Source organism: Limulus polyphemus, unplaced genomic scaffold, assembly GCF_000517525.1.
Source record: "Limulus polyphemus unplaced genomic scaffold, Limulus_polyphemus-2.1.2 Scaffold425, whole genome shotgun sequence".
NCBI classification, from domain to species: Eukaryota; Metazoa; Arthropoda; class Merostomata; order Xiphosura; family Limulidae; genus Limulus; species Limulus polyphemus.
The window spans coordinates 524,480-542,232 of NW_013666035.1; the positions used below are offsets into that span (position 1 = coordinate 524,480).

The 17,753-nt window shown below is 33.0% G+C and overlaps 1 protein-coding gene across 3 annotated transcripts in view; it reads left to right on the plus strand.

Annotated features, from left to right (window-relative positions):
- The window catches only part of LOC106458177 (adhesion G protein-coupled receptor L3-like), a 72,582-nt gene that overhangs the window by 6,085 nt on the left and 48,744 nt on the right, over positions 1 to 17,753 (plus strand). For all 3 annotated transcript variants that reach the window (XM_022384314.1, XM_022384316.1, XM_022384315.1), the window contains exon 2: positions 1,698 to 1,807. In XM_022384314.1, the coding sequence (XP_022240022.1) occupies positions 1,735 to 1,807 (73 nt within the window). In that variant the 5' untranslated portion in view covers positions 1,698 to 1,734. The remainder of the gene's footprint in view (positions 1 to 1,697; positions 1,808 to 17,753) is intronic.

Consider the following 17,753-nt stretch of genomic DNA (forward strand, 5'->3'; position numbering starts at 1 on the left):
ACATATATATATACAAGTCTAATGGATTTCATTTTGGCACACCATATAGACTTTTCAGAAATCTTATAATACACACTTTAGTATGTTTATAGGTTGGTTGATAATTTTGCTTTTGTGATTATCCTATAGTTTAATAATGGAATTTAATGACCACATGATTTCTATTATTTTCTACCATAGCCACATAATATTTCCTGATTAGCAATTAATAAGTATATGTTGATCACGAGGCGGGGCTAACTCCCCTGAATTTCTGGACTGTGACTATCAGGGTCTCAACAATGCTGTGGTTTTAATGATAGTCATTTCTAGTGATTAGCCAGGAAGACAGTGGGGATTCTTGTTCTCAAGGAAGTTACTGAAACCCGTTCTCGTTCTGCTGTGACTTTATTTTCGTTTTTGTTATCAGAGACTTAGGTTTTGAACGATATCCGCCGTTATAAACAAAGAAGACCACGTTATCCAGCTGTTCTTTCGGGTGGTGTCCAACAGAGTCGGTTCCCCTGTGTCTATCAGCTGAAGGACACCTCTTCGTGTCCTTGATTGCCGCATTAACATGGGTCATTTTTCATGATGTCAAGTTCTGTGTCGCGGATGGTTGGGAGGACAAGCAAGGAAAATCGTTTGTTCATTATCAGATTTCTTTTAAAGACTCATTGCTCATTAGGGCTCAGGTCAGCTCAGGATTAACGTTACTATGGAGATCATGTATACTGTGTTGACAAAATCTTTGGTCCCGCGTGAGCCACTCAATTTAACTCTCGAGAAATTCTATTAGTTTCTTACTCGTGCTACAACACACTAAGAATATAAACAACACACAGGTTCATTAGTTCACTGTGTATTGACAGATGTTCAGTGGTGCTGGTTTAACGAGTGACTGAGAAATAAAAAATATTGATGGTTCGCAGAAGACTAACTTTGTGAGCAGATGTTTAAACATCGACTTATAGACCTTTGATGAATAGTAATTATTTTTGGCTTTACACGATCTAAAGTAGTTTGTTGTTGGCTCATAATGTCAGTTTTTCTCTTTTTAAAATTCTTGACAAAATTACTCTTAGGAGGATGTGTATCAGAATCATTAAGTGCTACACGTTTCTGTTCTTACTAAATTCGTTTTCATTACTTCATATACAGTATCAATTTTAGTTTGTATTTTTGACACTTTGTTTGTATAATTTACAACAGTTTTTAACTTCGAATGTTAAAAAGTCAGACAAAAACAAAAGAAAAAATGCAATTCGTCTTTAAAGTTTGTCACCCTATAATATTTTATGTGAAAAGTATTAAATACTGGAGAGTTCTTAATAGAAAATGTAGGTTCCCTTTCATGCCACCCTATTTACATTGCTGTGAAATAGATTCTGAAGGTAAACGGCTCACATGACGACTTCAAAATCAAAAAGGAAAATTGAAATCCTGCTTCTTTACGACTGTCTTTTCTGTATAATATGACTGATCCAAAGAGTTGGTTTTTGATGAATAGATAAACGAAAAAAAAACATGTAACATTTTGAGTAAGTTGGTTATTTTTAAGTAATCTTTCGAAGTTTGTAAATTTCACGAATAAAAAAGTATTATATTTTATCGTTGAAGTTTTGATAGATCACCAAAATCTTTGTTGACTCTCTTCAGAAAATCACTAAAATTATTGTTAGTTTCTTGTTTTAATAAAAATATTTTCTTTCTTGCAGACATTACATTCACCTTGTTTATCAGAATATTAAAACAATGGACTTTTCTTTGCTACTATTCGTTCTCTTCTTTATCGCCACGTGTTCAGCCAGGAGGGGAAGTAAACCAGGTTTGTATAGTTTCTTTATTCAATTCGTTTCAATTATTAGTTAGCAATTATTATTATCAAGCTCGTTTGTGCTTTTAAGGAGCTATTTCAATATGATATTCAGTTAAGGTTATTAATAATAAGTATTAGCAGCATTAAATTGTAATTTGGAGTATCTTTGTTTGTTTGTTTCTTTGTAATTAAGCATCAAGCCTCATAATGGGCTATATGTGCTCTGCCCACCATGGGTATCGAAACCCGGATTCTAGCGTTGTGAGTCCGCAAATATACCGCTGTGCCACTGGGGAGCTAATTTCGAGTAAGTATTACTGCACAGGAATTGGAATTTTTAACCTGAAAGATACGTTATATAACACATGATTTAAACAACCAAATCAGTGTTCCATAGGAATTGACTGTACCTATCTCTAGTCTTGAACTTATAGCTAGAGAAAGGACAACCAATAATCAGCACCCGCCACCCAGTTATTTTGTCTATCATTATGAACCAAATAACGAGACTGATTCTGATTGTCACTTTTATAACGCACCCATAGCTAACACAGCAAAGCGTGTTCAGAGCCATGAAGGTTCGAACCTTTAAATCATCATTCGCATTCCGGTATGCTAACCATTAGGTTACTATAAACCCTTTAGTACCGGATAATTAGGTCTAAAGCGAATTAGTTTGGTTTAATTAACTTAGTAATCATTCGTCAGTTAAGTTTGAACATGTATTAAAATGGTATTTGAAACCAGTACCTTATATACAATTATTATTTTTAATTTATCATATTCTTTGAGACAGAATCTGGGAAAGGCTTTATCACATCTTGCTATAGGGTTGTCCAGTTTCACATTTCCTAAACTAGTTTTCACACAACTGACCAACTTTCATTTCGATTTAACCTTCATATTACTGACTTATACCGTTCACTCCCGGTGGTGTCCATATATTGTACCATATTGAGTAATGTTACGTTTTTGCCTGTTACAACACTCATTCAAAGAACTGACCAAAACGTCTGGTGAGATAGCCCATTTGTTTATGTAAAATACATATAGGATCCCAGCAGCGAATTAATTATAATACTGTGTGACGTTTTTTGTCTGGCTCGCATGTTGTTAGTGGTCCTTTAAAGAGCAAAGTCGTGTTCTTACAAGCAATGTTGTACATAATCAATTTCGAAAAATGTATATGAAAACAGTTCCCCACCGGTAATTTTAGGGTTAACAAATAAATTATCTTTTGGTCATGTTAACTGTATCTTACTCTGTTATCATAAGGATGAATTCAGAAGTAATTCACTTTCTAGGTTTGCGAACATATTTTTTATACTAAACCTATGTATACCGTGATATAGCAATATGCTCAATTAAGGATGATATTCAGTTTCCTCTTTTCTGGTATTGACGTTAAAATTATGTATTTAAATATTACAGCTACCCACAACCAAACTGTTAATGTTGATAATTTGATTGCAAAACAATTGTTAAACTTTGGAGTTGCATTATTCTTTTGAAAAGTTTTCATAATCAATACCGAGTTTTTATTAAGCAGCTGAAGAAAAATTAAAGGGGAGTTCTACTGTCGTCTTAACACCTGCAATATTGCTTTGTAGGCACGCAAGAAAAGCATCTGTTGGGTGTAGAAAATACAACGGTAATATATATGCTTGCTAGACCCTTGCATTGAATATTTCTGTTTTATACGTTGTTTAGATTAAACATTTACAAACAATCTAAAATGTCTCTATTTTGCGTTTTTCGTAGCCTAATATTTTATCATACTCAACTATTCTTATAATGTTTTGAAACACAACGCACGCATATACAGCAGTGAGTAGAAAGGAAAACGAAATAGGGTTTCACTATCAAAACAGGCAGTAAATAATGTTCCAGAATGTAGGCAGAAAAATGATAATTCGTAAGATATTGTTGGAATACCTAGATAATCGGAGCAACTGAAATAAACTTTCTGGAAGTATATAACCTGCTTAAAGTCTTCAACTTTAATGAAAAATATAAAAACACACGTTAATTTGATGACTAAAACAATAGGCTTTTTATTAGAAAAATAATCGACTAACTACTCCTGTCATTTTTGTTTTTGAAAGGAGTCCGTGTGAGTTAAAACTATACAAACTACCAGTATTTGGAAGATTAGCTCAGGTGATAAGTTGTATTTCCAATTACTTATAATGTTATTCAAACTTGACGTATTGGTTTTTTATATATAGTTTCTCTTATTTTTTGGAATTATCTCATTCACATTCTGTGCCATTCTGCCCATTAATTTGATAATAATGTTTGGACCAGGAAGTTATATTTAAATTTTAAACGCCCAAGGTTGTTGTTTTTGTCAATTTGAAACAATTTTTAGTTTCAATTTTTCCTCGCACATTATAAAAGATGCATGTGTTTCAGTTTTACTATGAAACACTGGAACGTGATGAGTTGTGTATTTGTAAAGAAATGGCTGGAGTTTAATTGTCAATGAACAACTTCAGTTTTATTTATGTAAAAAACAACAACAAACTAGAAGCAAGATCGAAACATCTGTTTCTTTCGACAAGAAAACGACATTTAAAGCAGTTTTTAAAGACATAAAATTTCTAACAACCTAAACAATTCGTTTCATTTTGTTATGAGTTCAAAAAACTATTCGACCAAAATGTTTGTAAGCATTATTTATATTTTTATATTTAGTGACAATGCAGTCTGTTTGTAGTTTACCGAGAAAAGATTGACTTCGTTTATATACCTATATATATACTAGCAGAGACCCGCAAAACGTTTGTGGTCAAATTAGAATCTTCATTGCAACAGTACTTCTTCAAATAGAGGATTTGTAGAATAATACAAGAGAATTCTAATCGCAGACGCCGAAATCTACAAGTTTGGCCATTATTAAGTACGGCTTATATTCGGTAAAGAGATACATTAACACTGTAACTTGTGTGCGCTTTTTGCTTTAGTTTAGTTAGGGCTAAACTTTACCGTACTTAATACTATCAATAAACCTATAATGTTATTTTACGACTTAACGTTACACCTTTTTAAAAACTTTGGTAAGCTTTTAATATGTTGTACAAAATGTCTAATAAAGTATATTTACATCCGCCTTTTGTTTACATCCGCTGAAATTAAGTGCGCGCACATTTTAGGACACACAAAAACTGAGCATTATTATAATAGATATATATATGTGTATTTCTCGTGTGTTTGCTTTCTAATTCTTGAAATGGCATTAATTTGTTATATAAAGTTACTCAGTTATAACTATGTTATTTTACGTCATACATTTCGATTTTAGCTTCAAATATCATACTCACTTTAAAAGAAACAATACATCGCTCACGACTTAAACTTCTACGATAATAGAAGTTTCGTTATCTTCATTACCGATAAACTGTGCGCGGCAAAAGTAACTTTGGCCAATCTTTGCATAGCGCTGTAAAAAGACAACGGAGAAAAATTCCAATTAAAAATATGAAGATACTATGCGATACGGGGCTTAGAATACCCTCTTCTAAATCTACGGATGACTTTAAAGTAATTATGGATTTGTGCCAATCCAAACGAAGTCTTATTAGTACTAATTAAGCAACTGTGACGGGACATCCTGTTCTGCTCTTATTTTTCTTTTCGGTAATAAAAATACCTCTTATTCTTTGTCAGTCACTTGTCACCACGAGTTCCATGCCAAACAGCTAAGTGGCTGAGGTAATTTTTCCATTTATTGAATGTTTTTTTTTTGTTGATGTTTTTTGAAATAGAAGCATAAGAACTTGAGACTAATTAGTTAACATGTTTTGCTTTTGGTTATATTTCTAAAGTACATGTTATGGACCAGTGTAACATTGTTGTTGTTTTTATTTCTTAATTCAGTAACGTTACGTTCTTGCCCAAAGTAAATAAATATCAACCCTAACATATATATTGAAAATGTGAACAATGCGAAGTTCTTAACGTTTGAATTGTAACAATAATTGGAACGAATCGTGTGTGATGGCTATCAAATTCCTAGCAAGTTTTACGTTTGACTTAACAATACTTCATGAATCGAGACACTGTGTTTTGGTTTGGTCTGTTCTATTCTAGCGCAAAGCTGAACAATGGGCTATCTACACTCTATCCACCACAGGAATCGAATCCCAGATTTCAACGCTATAAGTCCGTAAACCTATCACTGACCCACTGTGAGGCGATACGGAGTTTAAACAAGGACATGTCCATTCATAGAAAACAATTTCTTATAGTTTTATGATAACAAGCGTGTTACTTTCATTAAACTAATTTGATCAAAATCTTACATCATAGTTGTTCTGTGTACACGTGACTTGTTTCTTGATGACTTTAACTTTGAGAAAGTTAAAGAGAGAAGTTACCTTTGAGAAAAATTTTGGAAGTAGTCCTGATTTGACAGGATGCTGACATTCAATTTGTTTTAATAGGGAATATTAAGCTTCACATTAACCGGGTACGATTTTGATTTTGAGACTTTGTGCAGATGTTCCACAACCAATATAAGCACAAATCAACACGTAAATGTTTAACGTACATTTGCTATTGTACCTTATACTTTAAGCAAAAGATCATAAGTCGTTAATTCTTTTCCAACGTCACTCCCAGTTTTGTGTGTATAAAAGACAAGAAGTGGAAGGGAATTATTCCATAACCGTTTTACCCAAGATTTTAGTATTTAAACGTACTTCATGGCATTGCAGGTACGTCTTTTTTTTTTCTTTAAACATGATTCAAAGAAATAAAACCCAACGAACGTGGTATTATATATATATATATATACACACACAAGATATAAGCAGTAAGGTGTGATCACTTGATTAGAGTTTAATCAGTAGTCAATCGAGAAATCTACTGACACGTGGAATAGAATCCGAATATTTACCTTGGTTTCGAGTACCACCTGGGTCTACGCATAACAATCACTTAGTATTCCGTTTCTATCAACTACGCTTGATAAACAGGTTTATCTACTGGATAAGCAATGTATAATGTAGAAAAATATTTTTGGTATGCACGTAAGTGGAAGTTATTATGCAAGTCACATGTCTCGTTTCTTAAAATCTTACAAGCCCTGGTAAAGTTAGTTAGTACTCAGTTGACATGTGTTACTTTTATCTTTGGAAAGAAATGTTGCTTAATTCCAATAACTGGCGTGCGGGAAGTTGGATTTTCTATATCAGATCCTTAAGCGTTGAGTGATGACATCTGTGACCCTCACATTTGGCCTAGCGACTCCAACAGCAATATTTCTAGGTCTTGTTAATATATAAATGTCAGCTTTGGCGAACCCACATTTACTATAGCGTAACCAAATCTTCTTTGAGATTATTGTAACTTAAAACTTGATTGTTAAAATACATTTGAAAAACGTGCATGTGTATATAGTAGAGATTAATAAACGTTGAGGTGTAACGTAGTTTTGGTCACTGAGAACTGTTGGGGTTGAGGTGTAACGTAGTTTTGTTTACTGAGAACTGTTGGGGTTGAGGTGTAACGTAGTTTTGTTTACTGAGAACTGTTGGGGTTGAGGTGTAACGTAATTTTGTTTACTGTGAACTGTTGGGGGAAATGAGGTCACACGAGAAAATCAGCCCTGTTTTTTGTTTTGTTTTTCCTATTTGTAAACAAAGACAACAACCAACTCCTGTACCAGAACACACACACACAGAACACAGAATGACACACTGGCTGTTATAAATATCATTCCTACAACGAACATTTGAAGCCTATTAGTGTTGAGTCTAGCATTTGACGACTTTTTGATTTTAGTAAAATCAGTATCATCAAGCGCACGGACTTGTATATGTCAACTATTCCCGATAGGTCTGTATAATTTCAACGTTGTAAGTCTGCCCACTACAGGGTTGGTTTTATTAGTGTAATAATCGCTGCATTTCACGTGTCTAGATCTGTGTCTAGCCCTCAACATATAACTAAGGATTTAACACTAAATATTAGGTTATCAGTTTACACTCAGATTTATTACGTGGTTGTAAGGCTTTAAAATACTTTCATAGCTTCTACGCAATAATATCAGACTGGTGAACAGATTTAGCGTCAGTTAGCAAAAAAAATCCTAAGATATATTATGGCATTAGACATTTGATATATACCATCTCTGAAGTGTCGTATCGTACAAGTAATGAATCAAAAATGCATTTATTTGCCTATCTAGCTTTGTACAATTACTTTGGTTAAACATAGTGACGCAGCTGTTACTACCTGATACTGTTTAAGTGAGCTTATGGTCACATGGCCATGTCTTATGGAGATAATGTGCAACTTATATTTTTATAAAATATGATTAGTCACAGAAAAAACTACGAAACCTTCACTACGAATAATTAAAAGACGTACAGAAAAAGTATAGCAAAAATATTGATATATTAGAAACAAATAACACTAATACTCTATTTGTAGTTAAGATAAACTCCATGAAAGACTATATGAATTTAAGTCTGTGTTACTTACTTAAACGTACATTAAGATATTAGTCACAAAAGTTGAATCTAAGAAGACTTATGGTCAAAATACTATTTCTAATGTCGCCCAGTTACAGGATATAAAAGTTAGGAAGGGTGAAATACATTCATTCGATAACCAGGCATATATCTTATAAGCTTTTCAAGATATTCACCTTTTTCTTTGTGTTTGTTTCATGAAAACTAAAGCTACAGTGTAGCACCAGAACACAATAGTATAATATACGTACTAAATATATATCTATATTTATACCTACCACATTTCAATTATTATTGAAAATTTAAAATGTACTGCAAACTAGTGTAGCAACCCAAACAGACAGGTCAATCTAAAGCATTAATCATTGAGATCATATTTCAAGAACTTTGTATGCTCGTATCTAGTTCTTATATTTTTTTAGAACACTTTGGACGTCGTCGGTGTAAAAGCTAACAACGTATTGATATAAATAAAAATATTTTTCAAAATCTTTGCTGTAAGTTGGGCCCTAATGTTCAGATATGTTTTTCAATTTATTTTTCAAAGTTTACTTTGATTCATTTTTCTGGAGATGAGGAGGAGTTCTCCTCTGGCACTGAAGGCTGTTGATGAATGACTTTTACGCGCTTCGGTAGATGCGGTTTACTTTCAAGCTATCTTTACTGTCATTTTTTTTCTTTCTTACTACTTTCGATACTCTATTGTGGTTGGCGGACCGTGTTCTTGGTTTAGAAGGTATCTTCCGAACACTGAAAGTATAATTTCAGTTTGCCATAGAGGCAAACTCCCTGAAAATGTAAAAATAAATTAATAGAATCAATTAATAAAAACTGTTTTTATTAATCATTTCTTGTAAATCACGAGAATCAAAGGTCTTTTCTCGTTTCATTTAAAAGAAATTTCGAGATTTTTGACAATTTTCTTTGAAAGGGACATGCTTTGCCTTTATTATGCCACCCTCCAGTGGCACAGTGGTATGTCTGCGGAATTACAACGCTAGAAACCGGGTTTCAATACCCGTGGTGAGAAGTGCACAGGTAGTCCATTGTGTAGCTTTGTGCTTGACTTCAAACAAACCTTTATTATACATGAATAATAAAATTATTTTGAAAACACTTCTACCAACACAAAAAAAACAAACTATAACATGTTTCTTCAATAAGCTGCCCTTCCAGGTTCTAATGTCAATTTCGGTTTCATTCACCAATGAATTCATGCATGATCATCAAAGGAGAAGGTTTAGTTACGACAAGTTTCTAAACATTAGAATGTTCCTGATGGTAAAAAATAAAACGTTTAGCTCTGATCGGTTTCTTGCTTATTAGAGAGTTATTGATGGTAAAATAAAGAGAGAGTTTAGCTATGACCGGTTACCATACACTAGAGAGTTCCTGATGATAAAACAAAAAGAAAGTTTAGCTCTAATCGGTTACCATACACTAGAGAGTTCCTGATGATAAAACAAAAGAAAGTTTAGCTCTAATCGGTTACCATACACTAGAGAGTTCCTGATGATAAAACAAAAAGAAAGTTTAGCTCTAATCGGTTACCATACACTAGAGAGTTCCTGATGATAAAACAAAAAGAAAGTTTAGCTCTAATCGGTTACCATACACTAGAGAGTTCCTGATGATAAAACAAAAGAAAGTTCAGCTCTGATTGGTTCCTTAGTTTTAGAGAGTTCCTGATGATAAAACAAAAAGAAAGTTCAGCTCTGATTGGTTCCTTAGTTTTTAGAGAGTTCCTGATGGTAGAACAAAGAGAAAGTTTAGCTATGGCCAGTTATAATACACTAGAGAGTTCCTGATGGTAGAAATTAACAAGTTTTTATCGTGACTTTCATTTGCAGTTTGATATTCAAACATTTTACCCAAGACAACATCAGAATACCATCAAAAGCTAAACATTTTTCTATCCAAACACAATACACAGTTTACTTGTTCTCTTTAAATCACATCGAAAGCTAATCTCTCAATTGTTTTGATTGTTCAAGGCAAAGTTACGAAGCCGTTCTCTCTAGTTTTGAACTGCCTACCAGGGAATATGCAACCGTCTGGCAGCAACCACCGCCAACCCTTGGATTACTCTCTACCAACAAACACGCTCCCACGGCTGAAAGGTTTCTATCCCTCGACCCGCAGATTGTGAGTCGAACACCCTAACCATGTTAAAAGTAAGACTGGGCACTGTTAAGACTCTCCATAAAATACGTTAGCTCGCCCGGCATGGATATGTGGTTAGGGCGCTTGACTCGCAATCTGATGGTCGCGGGTTCGAATCCCTGTCCCACCAAACATAATCGCCCTTTCACCCCTGGGGGCGTTATAATGTGACGGTCAATCCAACTATTTGTTGGTAAAAGAGTAGCCCAAGAGTTAGCGGTGGGTGGTGAAATAACAGTTATCGGCTATCATTTTTGTAATCCGCCCATAACTGAAACTGGTCATCGTGTTCGGTTACATCACAGCTCGAACCTTAGACCCGCAGCTTTGTACGTTAGCTACTTGTCCACATCTCTCTCATTATAATACAAAGATGTTTATTTTCCTTCCTTTTTTGCAGCAAGATGTGTTACAAAACTGGTTTTATAAAAACATTGGATGACGTCAACAAATCACTATTCGCTTAAGCCTTAAGGTGCTTCTCCTCGGCATAAGAACATACAAATACAGATTTGATTTGTTTTTCGGGAAATTATTATGAGTTATAAGTTTCATTTTGTTTTGTATAATTAAGTTATCCTGTACCTAAGTACCAGAAGTTGTAGGTAATAACTAAATGCAATATTATTGTAATCACTTAGAAAGTAGATCTACTTTCGCCACGCTGACGAAAAAAGCTGAACATATCAGTTATCACCTTATCAACGCATCTTACACATTCACTGGTAGACCCAACACCTATATTTGTAGAATTTAGTCTTATGAACTGAAAAGTCACTTTTAATTTTCTCGTGTTAAAAGAATACATTTTTCACTGCTTATTTTGGTGAAACTATCGATTGTTGCTGTTGAATTGAAAAATGTGCTAGCAACAGCTGTGTTGCATCAGTTCAGTTTATCTTTAATTCCTGTCACGATTGACTAGACTTAACAAACGGTTGACTAGGCCAAACATCAACTCAACAACTACTTTATAAAATACCTCTCAGAACTTTGAAATTACTAAAATCAATTTCTGTAAACAATTCAAAGTTCAAAAATTTTTTGCTCTAACAATAAGTTGTAAAAACACCAATGAAATAAACATCGTAACTCCAACCGCTCTATTCTAAATATGTTTATTGTGTTAACAATGTTAGGAAGTATAATAGTGTGTTAACAATGTTAGGAAGTATAATAGTATGTAAATAATGTTAGAAAGTTCGCTGTGCTCTTCTAATAGCTCGCTCTCTGTTTTATGTCCCTTTATAAACAATTGTCATAAAACAATGATATTAAGAGTTTTGCACCTTTCGTAATTCGAACATGTCCTTTCTTAGAGCATTTAATATAATAACCTAAGGTGATCTGGTAATATTTTACAAAATTTCATTAGTTCCTGTTCCCTATACAGTTCTTCACTACATTCCTGTAGGTACATCCAGCACGACACGCTTATCGTAGAACTTGTGTAATGAAGAAGGAGATTTTCGGTATTCTGCATAATATTAATAATACCAGTAAATTGAACAATCCACGTCCTGATAATAAATACGTTAGGTAATCTTCATAATTCCATATCTGTTGGACAGTTTTCAAAATTCAAATACTTTATGATTATTGGACATATCACGCTCACATTCTTTGGAGAATGCTGGTGATTAGTATGGCTTACGTCATATGTATTGCAACTCCTGTCATTTTAATAGTTCGCGCTGTTTCAAGGAAAGTCTGTGTTTATAAGGCAGGCCACGTTTCTTTTTCCAATATGACGGACGTTTGTACTTTAAAGACAAGCCACCTCCTACAATTTGCATGCCAATGTCTCATTAATTCGTCGAGTCTTAACAGGTTGTATCAGAATAGGTCTGCTGTTGCCATTCTGATATAGTGGCACAAACGGCAGTTTTACTGCTCGATTTGCTAGAAAGCTCTAGTTAAGAGAACAAGAACATTATGCTTCATAAATCCCAGATACGTCAGCTGGTAAACGTTTGTGTTGGGGATCCATTAATGAACTAACTTAAAATTGTTTCAGTGAGGCACATTACCAAGAATTATGTCAAATTCGGAATCGACTCGTACAGTTAGAATAGTGTTTAATAATTTAATTAAGCTTTTCCTATGAAAACGATACGTTATTATCACATGGCAGCAGTGTAATTGAAGCACAATAACTAATTAATTTTGTGTTCTAAGTTATATATTATAACAAAAATGTTTCCCTCTTCAGTGTAGCATATGTAGGTCAATTAAAATGGTTATTCATTCTTAATATTAAAATTCGTATTGAAGTAAGTTAGAATTACTTCTCAAATGTTTAAATCCAAGCAAAACATTCTCGTATCTAAGAAACCAAAATAGATCCTTCTTCATTTGTTTTCGTTGTCCTGCCAACCATTTTGAAATTTTACAGCCAATATACTGTATATATATATATATATATATACATTTTCCTTTTAAAATACTCCTTTTTAAAGACGAATGATTTTCAATGGAAACTACATGAAATTAACAGATCACCTCATCTTAAGTTTCATGTAGCTATTTACAGTGTAGAATCAATCAATGAACTCTTGACTGAAATCCCCTTAATTTGATTCATTATTGAATATCTTGGGCTCTTTGAAGTAAGTAGTGATTTTTTAATCGTCATTTCATTTCAAAAGTTGTTCTCTTTGATGTGAGGACAAACCTTTTGTTATATACTTGACTTGAATTAAATTAGTGTTAGTCTACCAAACTCTGTTTTGTTTACCAGTGTTGATATAAATAAGAAAAACTAATAAACTCCATGTAAACAGTAGTGCTGTGACGTATAGTTAACTATATCATCATGTAATATTGAGATATTAACCCTTCTTTAATAAGTAAAACATCAAAAAGATGGATATATGGCTAAAATGATTTATGCGGATCTCTTGATTGCTTTGGGTAGATTACCTCTAGTGTATGCAAAAATAATCTGATAATTAATTTCTAAGTAATTATTATAAATCGCTGGTCCAAAGTAAAAAAATAACTTAATGCAAAGAATGTTGTATTTATTTACACATTTAATGAAACTTCACTTTCAAGTAAACAATTTCGTGCGAGTAAATTATCGGACTGTTTGAAAAAAAACTACTTCAGCTAGTATGTTACCAATATTTTGAATGATTAATTTCATGTTATACTTGTAATACTTGTACTTGTTTTTCTTATCTTTTGGTTTTGAAAACAACATTTAAATCCAGAGAGGATGAAATAAAATACACTTATACTACAATTACGTTCTGATTATATTAGAAAACAACCTATATTTAGAAATTTGGAGGATTAAACTAACTATCAACGTAAAGGATGTGGAAATAACTGCCAGGTATTTAATACTAACTCCTTTGTTCTGATACGAAGGCCTGAAACGATTAGAATACCGTTAAGAGTTTCTTGGAAATAAGTATGGTGCTTTTTTTTTATATAAAGATTCAGTACTTGTGGAAGTTTATAGAGTTTCATAAACCCAACGGCATTTTATCGATTTTCGACACTAACAACGATATTTCTAGTATGAAAGTCTAGAAATAAAAAAAAAGGTGTGTATTAGGAATGTTGCCTACAACTTGTAGAGATTTTCTTTGATTTTTCCACTAAATTACAACCGTTGTCTACACGGATAATTGGATAGCAGCCCTAGTCTTTTCTGGGCTTTCGGAAATTGAGGGACGACCTCGTGTAATTATTACAGATGGCTGAGGGCATGCCTTGGGTGAACAAAGAGAGCTAATCTTTTTTGGTTTGAAACAAACGGATGACTAGAAAGGGAAAAAAATCATTAAAATAGAAAAGGCACGTGCTACTTTCCAGACTTGGAGTTATCTGATCATCCAATAGCAGTGCGTATAAATTTATTATCTTTTTTTTTTTTTCGTCATCAAAATTCTTGTGTGTCAATGCAACTTCTTCATGATTTATATCTAATAATTATATTTACATGAAAAATAACTAAACACGTGTGTTATTTCTGTAATAAAACGTAATTGATAAAAATCAACGTGAAGGAAAAATCTTCAAATACTTAAGTAATTTTAGTGAAATTATTATTTAACCATGGTCTTGGCAAAATACATTTTTATTGAATAGGAAGTAAATTATTAAAGTTTATAATTTCTAATAAGTTGTTGATTGTTATGATGTATTTCTTTATCTTTTTGTTAAACACAAAACTACACTATGGGCTAACTCGATTTTGATTGTTTTAAGCACTATGTGTATGATTTATCCGTTATTGTGCTATGTGTATCATATTGTCAAGATATTTCAGGGAACGTTGTCATTTGTTTTCGTCGTACTCTTGGTAATAACCAATAATATTAGTGTTTCTAACTCTACTTTACAAATGAAAAAACAAAAAACTGTTCTAAAATCTAATCCAATATAAAACAGAGATTAAAGAAAATCCTTATGAGGGTATTATGAGGATTCAAATGTACGTGAAGAGAAACACGCCTATTTAACGTGGTTATCATATGCGTAGATAAAGAAAGTATATATATTGTACATATGATATAACATACTTATCGCAATTCAATATGCTTGGTTGATTGTACACAGTGCAAGTACGGAATCATAAGTTGGTAAATACACAGTACTATCTATTAATAATGAAGATCTATTGTTGAATGTTGTGAACTATTGCGCATTGATTTAGTATAAGTGTTGAATGTTGTGAACTATTGCACATTGATTTAGCATAAAAGTTGAATGTTGTGAACTATTGCACATGATTTAGTATAAAAGTTGAATGTTGTAAACTATTGCACATTGATTTAGTATAAAAGTTGAATGTTGTGAACTATTGCACATTGATTTAGCATAAAAGTTGAATGTTGTGAACTATTGCACATGATTTAGTATAAAAGTTGAATGTTGTAAACTATTGCACATTGATTTAGTATAAAAGTTGAATGTTGTGAACTATTGCACATTAATTTAGTATAAAAGTTGAATGTTGTGAACTATTGCACATGATTTAGTATAAAAGGTGAATGTTGTAAACTATTGCACCTTGATTTAGTATAAAAGTTGAATGTAGTGAACTATTTATTGCACATTGATTTAGTATAAAAGTTGAATGTTGTGAACTATTGCATATTGATTTAATATAAAATTTGAATGTTGTGAACTATTGCACATTGATTTAGTATAAAATTTGAATGTTGTGAACTATTGCACATGGATTTAGTATAAAAGTTGAATGTTGTGAACTATTGCACATTGATTTAATATAAAATTTGAATGTTGTGAACTATTGCACATTGATTTAGTATAAAAGTTGAATGTTTTGAACTATTGCACATTGATTTAGTATAAAATGACTGATAATAAATGAGTGTATTTGACTATCTAGTAAAATGTTTATAAATCAAGCTCCTTGCAGCAAGAGATTTACTGTGCTTTCGGTGTGGTTGTCGTTTGTTTTGTTTTATGGTGATGCGTCTCTCCACTCACTATCAAAGATTTAGAGGTTTCTGTGTTTGTGTATTCTCAACGCTTGTTTTTTCTAAGCTGTATTCTACCAGTTTTCTCCATAACGCAGGGGTCACCCAGAGAAGGGATGACAAATGTTTTTAAGCTAAGTCTACGGGGATCGAGGGGGGGGGGAGGAATAATACCCTGCACTTTATTGATGACTATACCACAAAGTTAACAGAGAACTGTAAAACAAAGTCGTTGTTACAAATCAAATTTAGCCATTACGCTTTGAATCTATAGTCTGAGATCCAATAAAGATAAAACAGCACTTTTTATACTGCTTTTTAAGTCCACTCTTCCATTTCCGTGGCCAAAGGTCTAAATTGTTAAGTTCAAACTATGGACGCTTTCTGCGACGTAAGGCGTGCGAGCATTTTGTTTCGTTTTTTTTTTCTTCTCTTATACATTTTCTTTTGTTTTATATTTACTTTTTATTATTTGATAGAATTTTCTATCGTGTATCTGTAGAATTGAAGATAGTTTTCAATTTGTATGAATAGTAGACACAGTTGAGTTTTAGATAAGATTGAATTACAAGATTCTTGGAAGTAAAAATATAAATCATCTCGCACTATCACGCCGTGATGTACATTCTGGTGCGTTCTGAGTATACTTATATTTTAAGAACTCAAATCTATGATCCAAACTGATGTACGATAAGTTAAGGCTTACATCTTCATTTCCGTGATCTATAAAATAGGGTTTCACGAAATTACTTTCTAAACATTACAGTGTAGGACAGATGCTGATGTGCTTCAGAATATTTTCTTTATTTGGTGAGGGGAGGAGATAGGGTGACGTACAGAGAGATAGATTTGTTGAAGCATTTAAATATTAGGTACATCCAGTTGTTCAAGCACGAGCAGCCTCGGTAAACTTTCTTTTTATTGGTCCTAACAAGCAGTTAGTTCTGTTTTTTTATAATATTTCAAAGAATGCATTTATATACTTCCTGTGGTTTTCCTCTCATTGATTTTAGATATTTTGAAGCTTTTTTCTAGCTGAAAACTTAATTTAGTTTGTGAATTAACACGTGTTCAAATGAATACGAAATAACTTGCATTTAGTTTCTGTGTAAACGTAATCTGTCCTTTTAAGAACAATAGAAGTTTGCATTTTTGTGCAAAATTTACCGCTTTCAAACTTTTACAGTCACATTTTACAAGTTATTCAAAACTTGTTGTTTCACAATTTTGATGGTAAATGACAGTTAAAACAAATTAGTTGTTGAAAGTTGCATGTAAGCCAATTGGTTACTAACAAACTAACAGGAAATATGTGCCATCTTTTTAAGTTCGTTAAAAGAAAAATATTTTTACAATTGTTTTAAAATGTACGGTTTGGACAAGTAATTCACAAAAGAAGTATCACGTGATCTGACTAAGAGAAAATTGGTACTCTGGTGGATAAGAAAATTGTAGGTTTTCGTTCTGCTAAGATGGGCATCCCTCGTCTAGATATGGTAAATACAGCGTTTTCTTACGGAAGTAACTGATAGTGTTGTTAGTGTGACCGGAGGGTCTCAAACAGCTGTCTAAGTTTCGTCATATGCCCCCCTGCCCCTATTTCTCTCTCTCTTTTTTTCAGCCTGTTATTTTGCCCAACACCACGTGTAAATGGTATGGGCAACAAATGGAATATTTAGTGCTGTTATTTTGCCCAACACCACGTGTAAATGGTATGGGCAACAGATGAAATATTTAGTGCTGTTATTTTGCCCAACACCACGTGTAAATGGTATGGGCAACAGATGGAATATTTAGTGCTGTTACTTTGCCCAACACCACGTGTAAATGGTATGGGCAACAGATGGAATATTT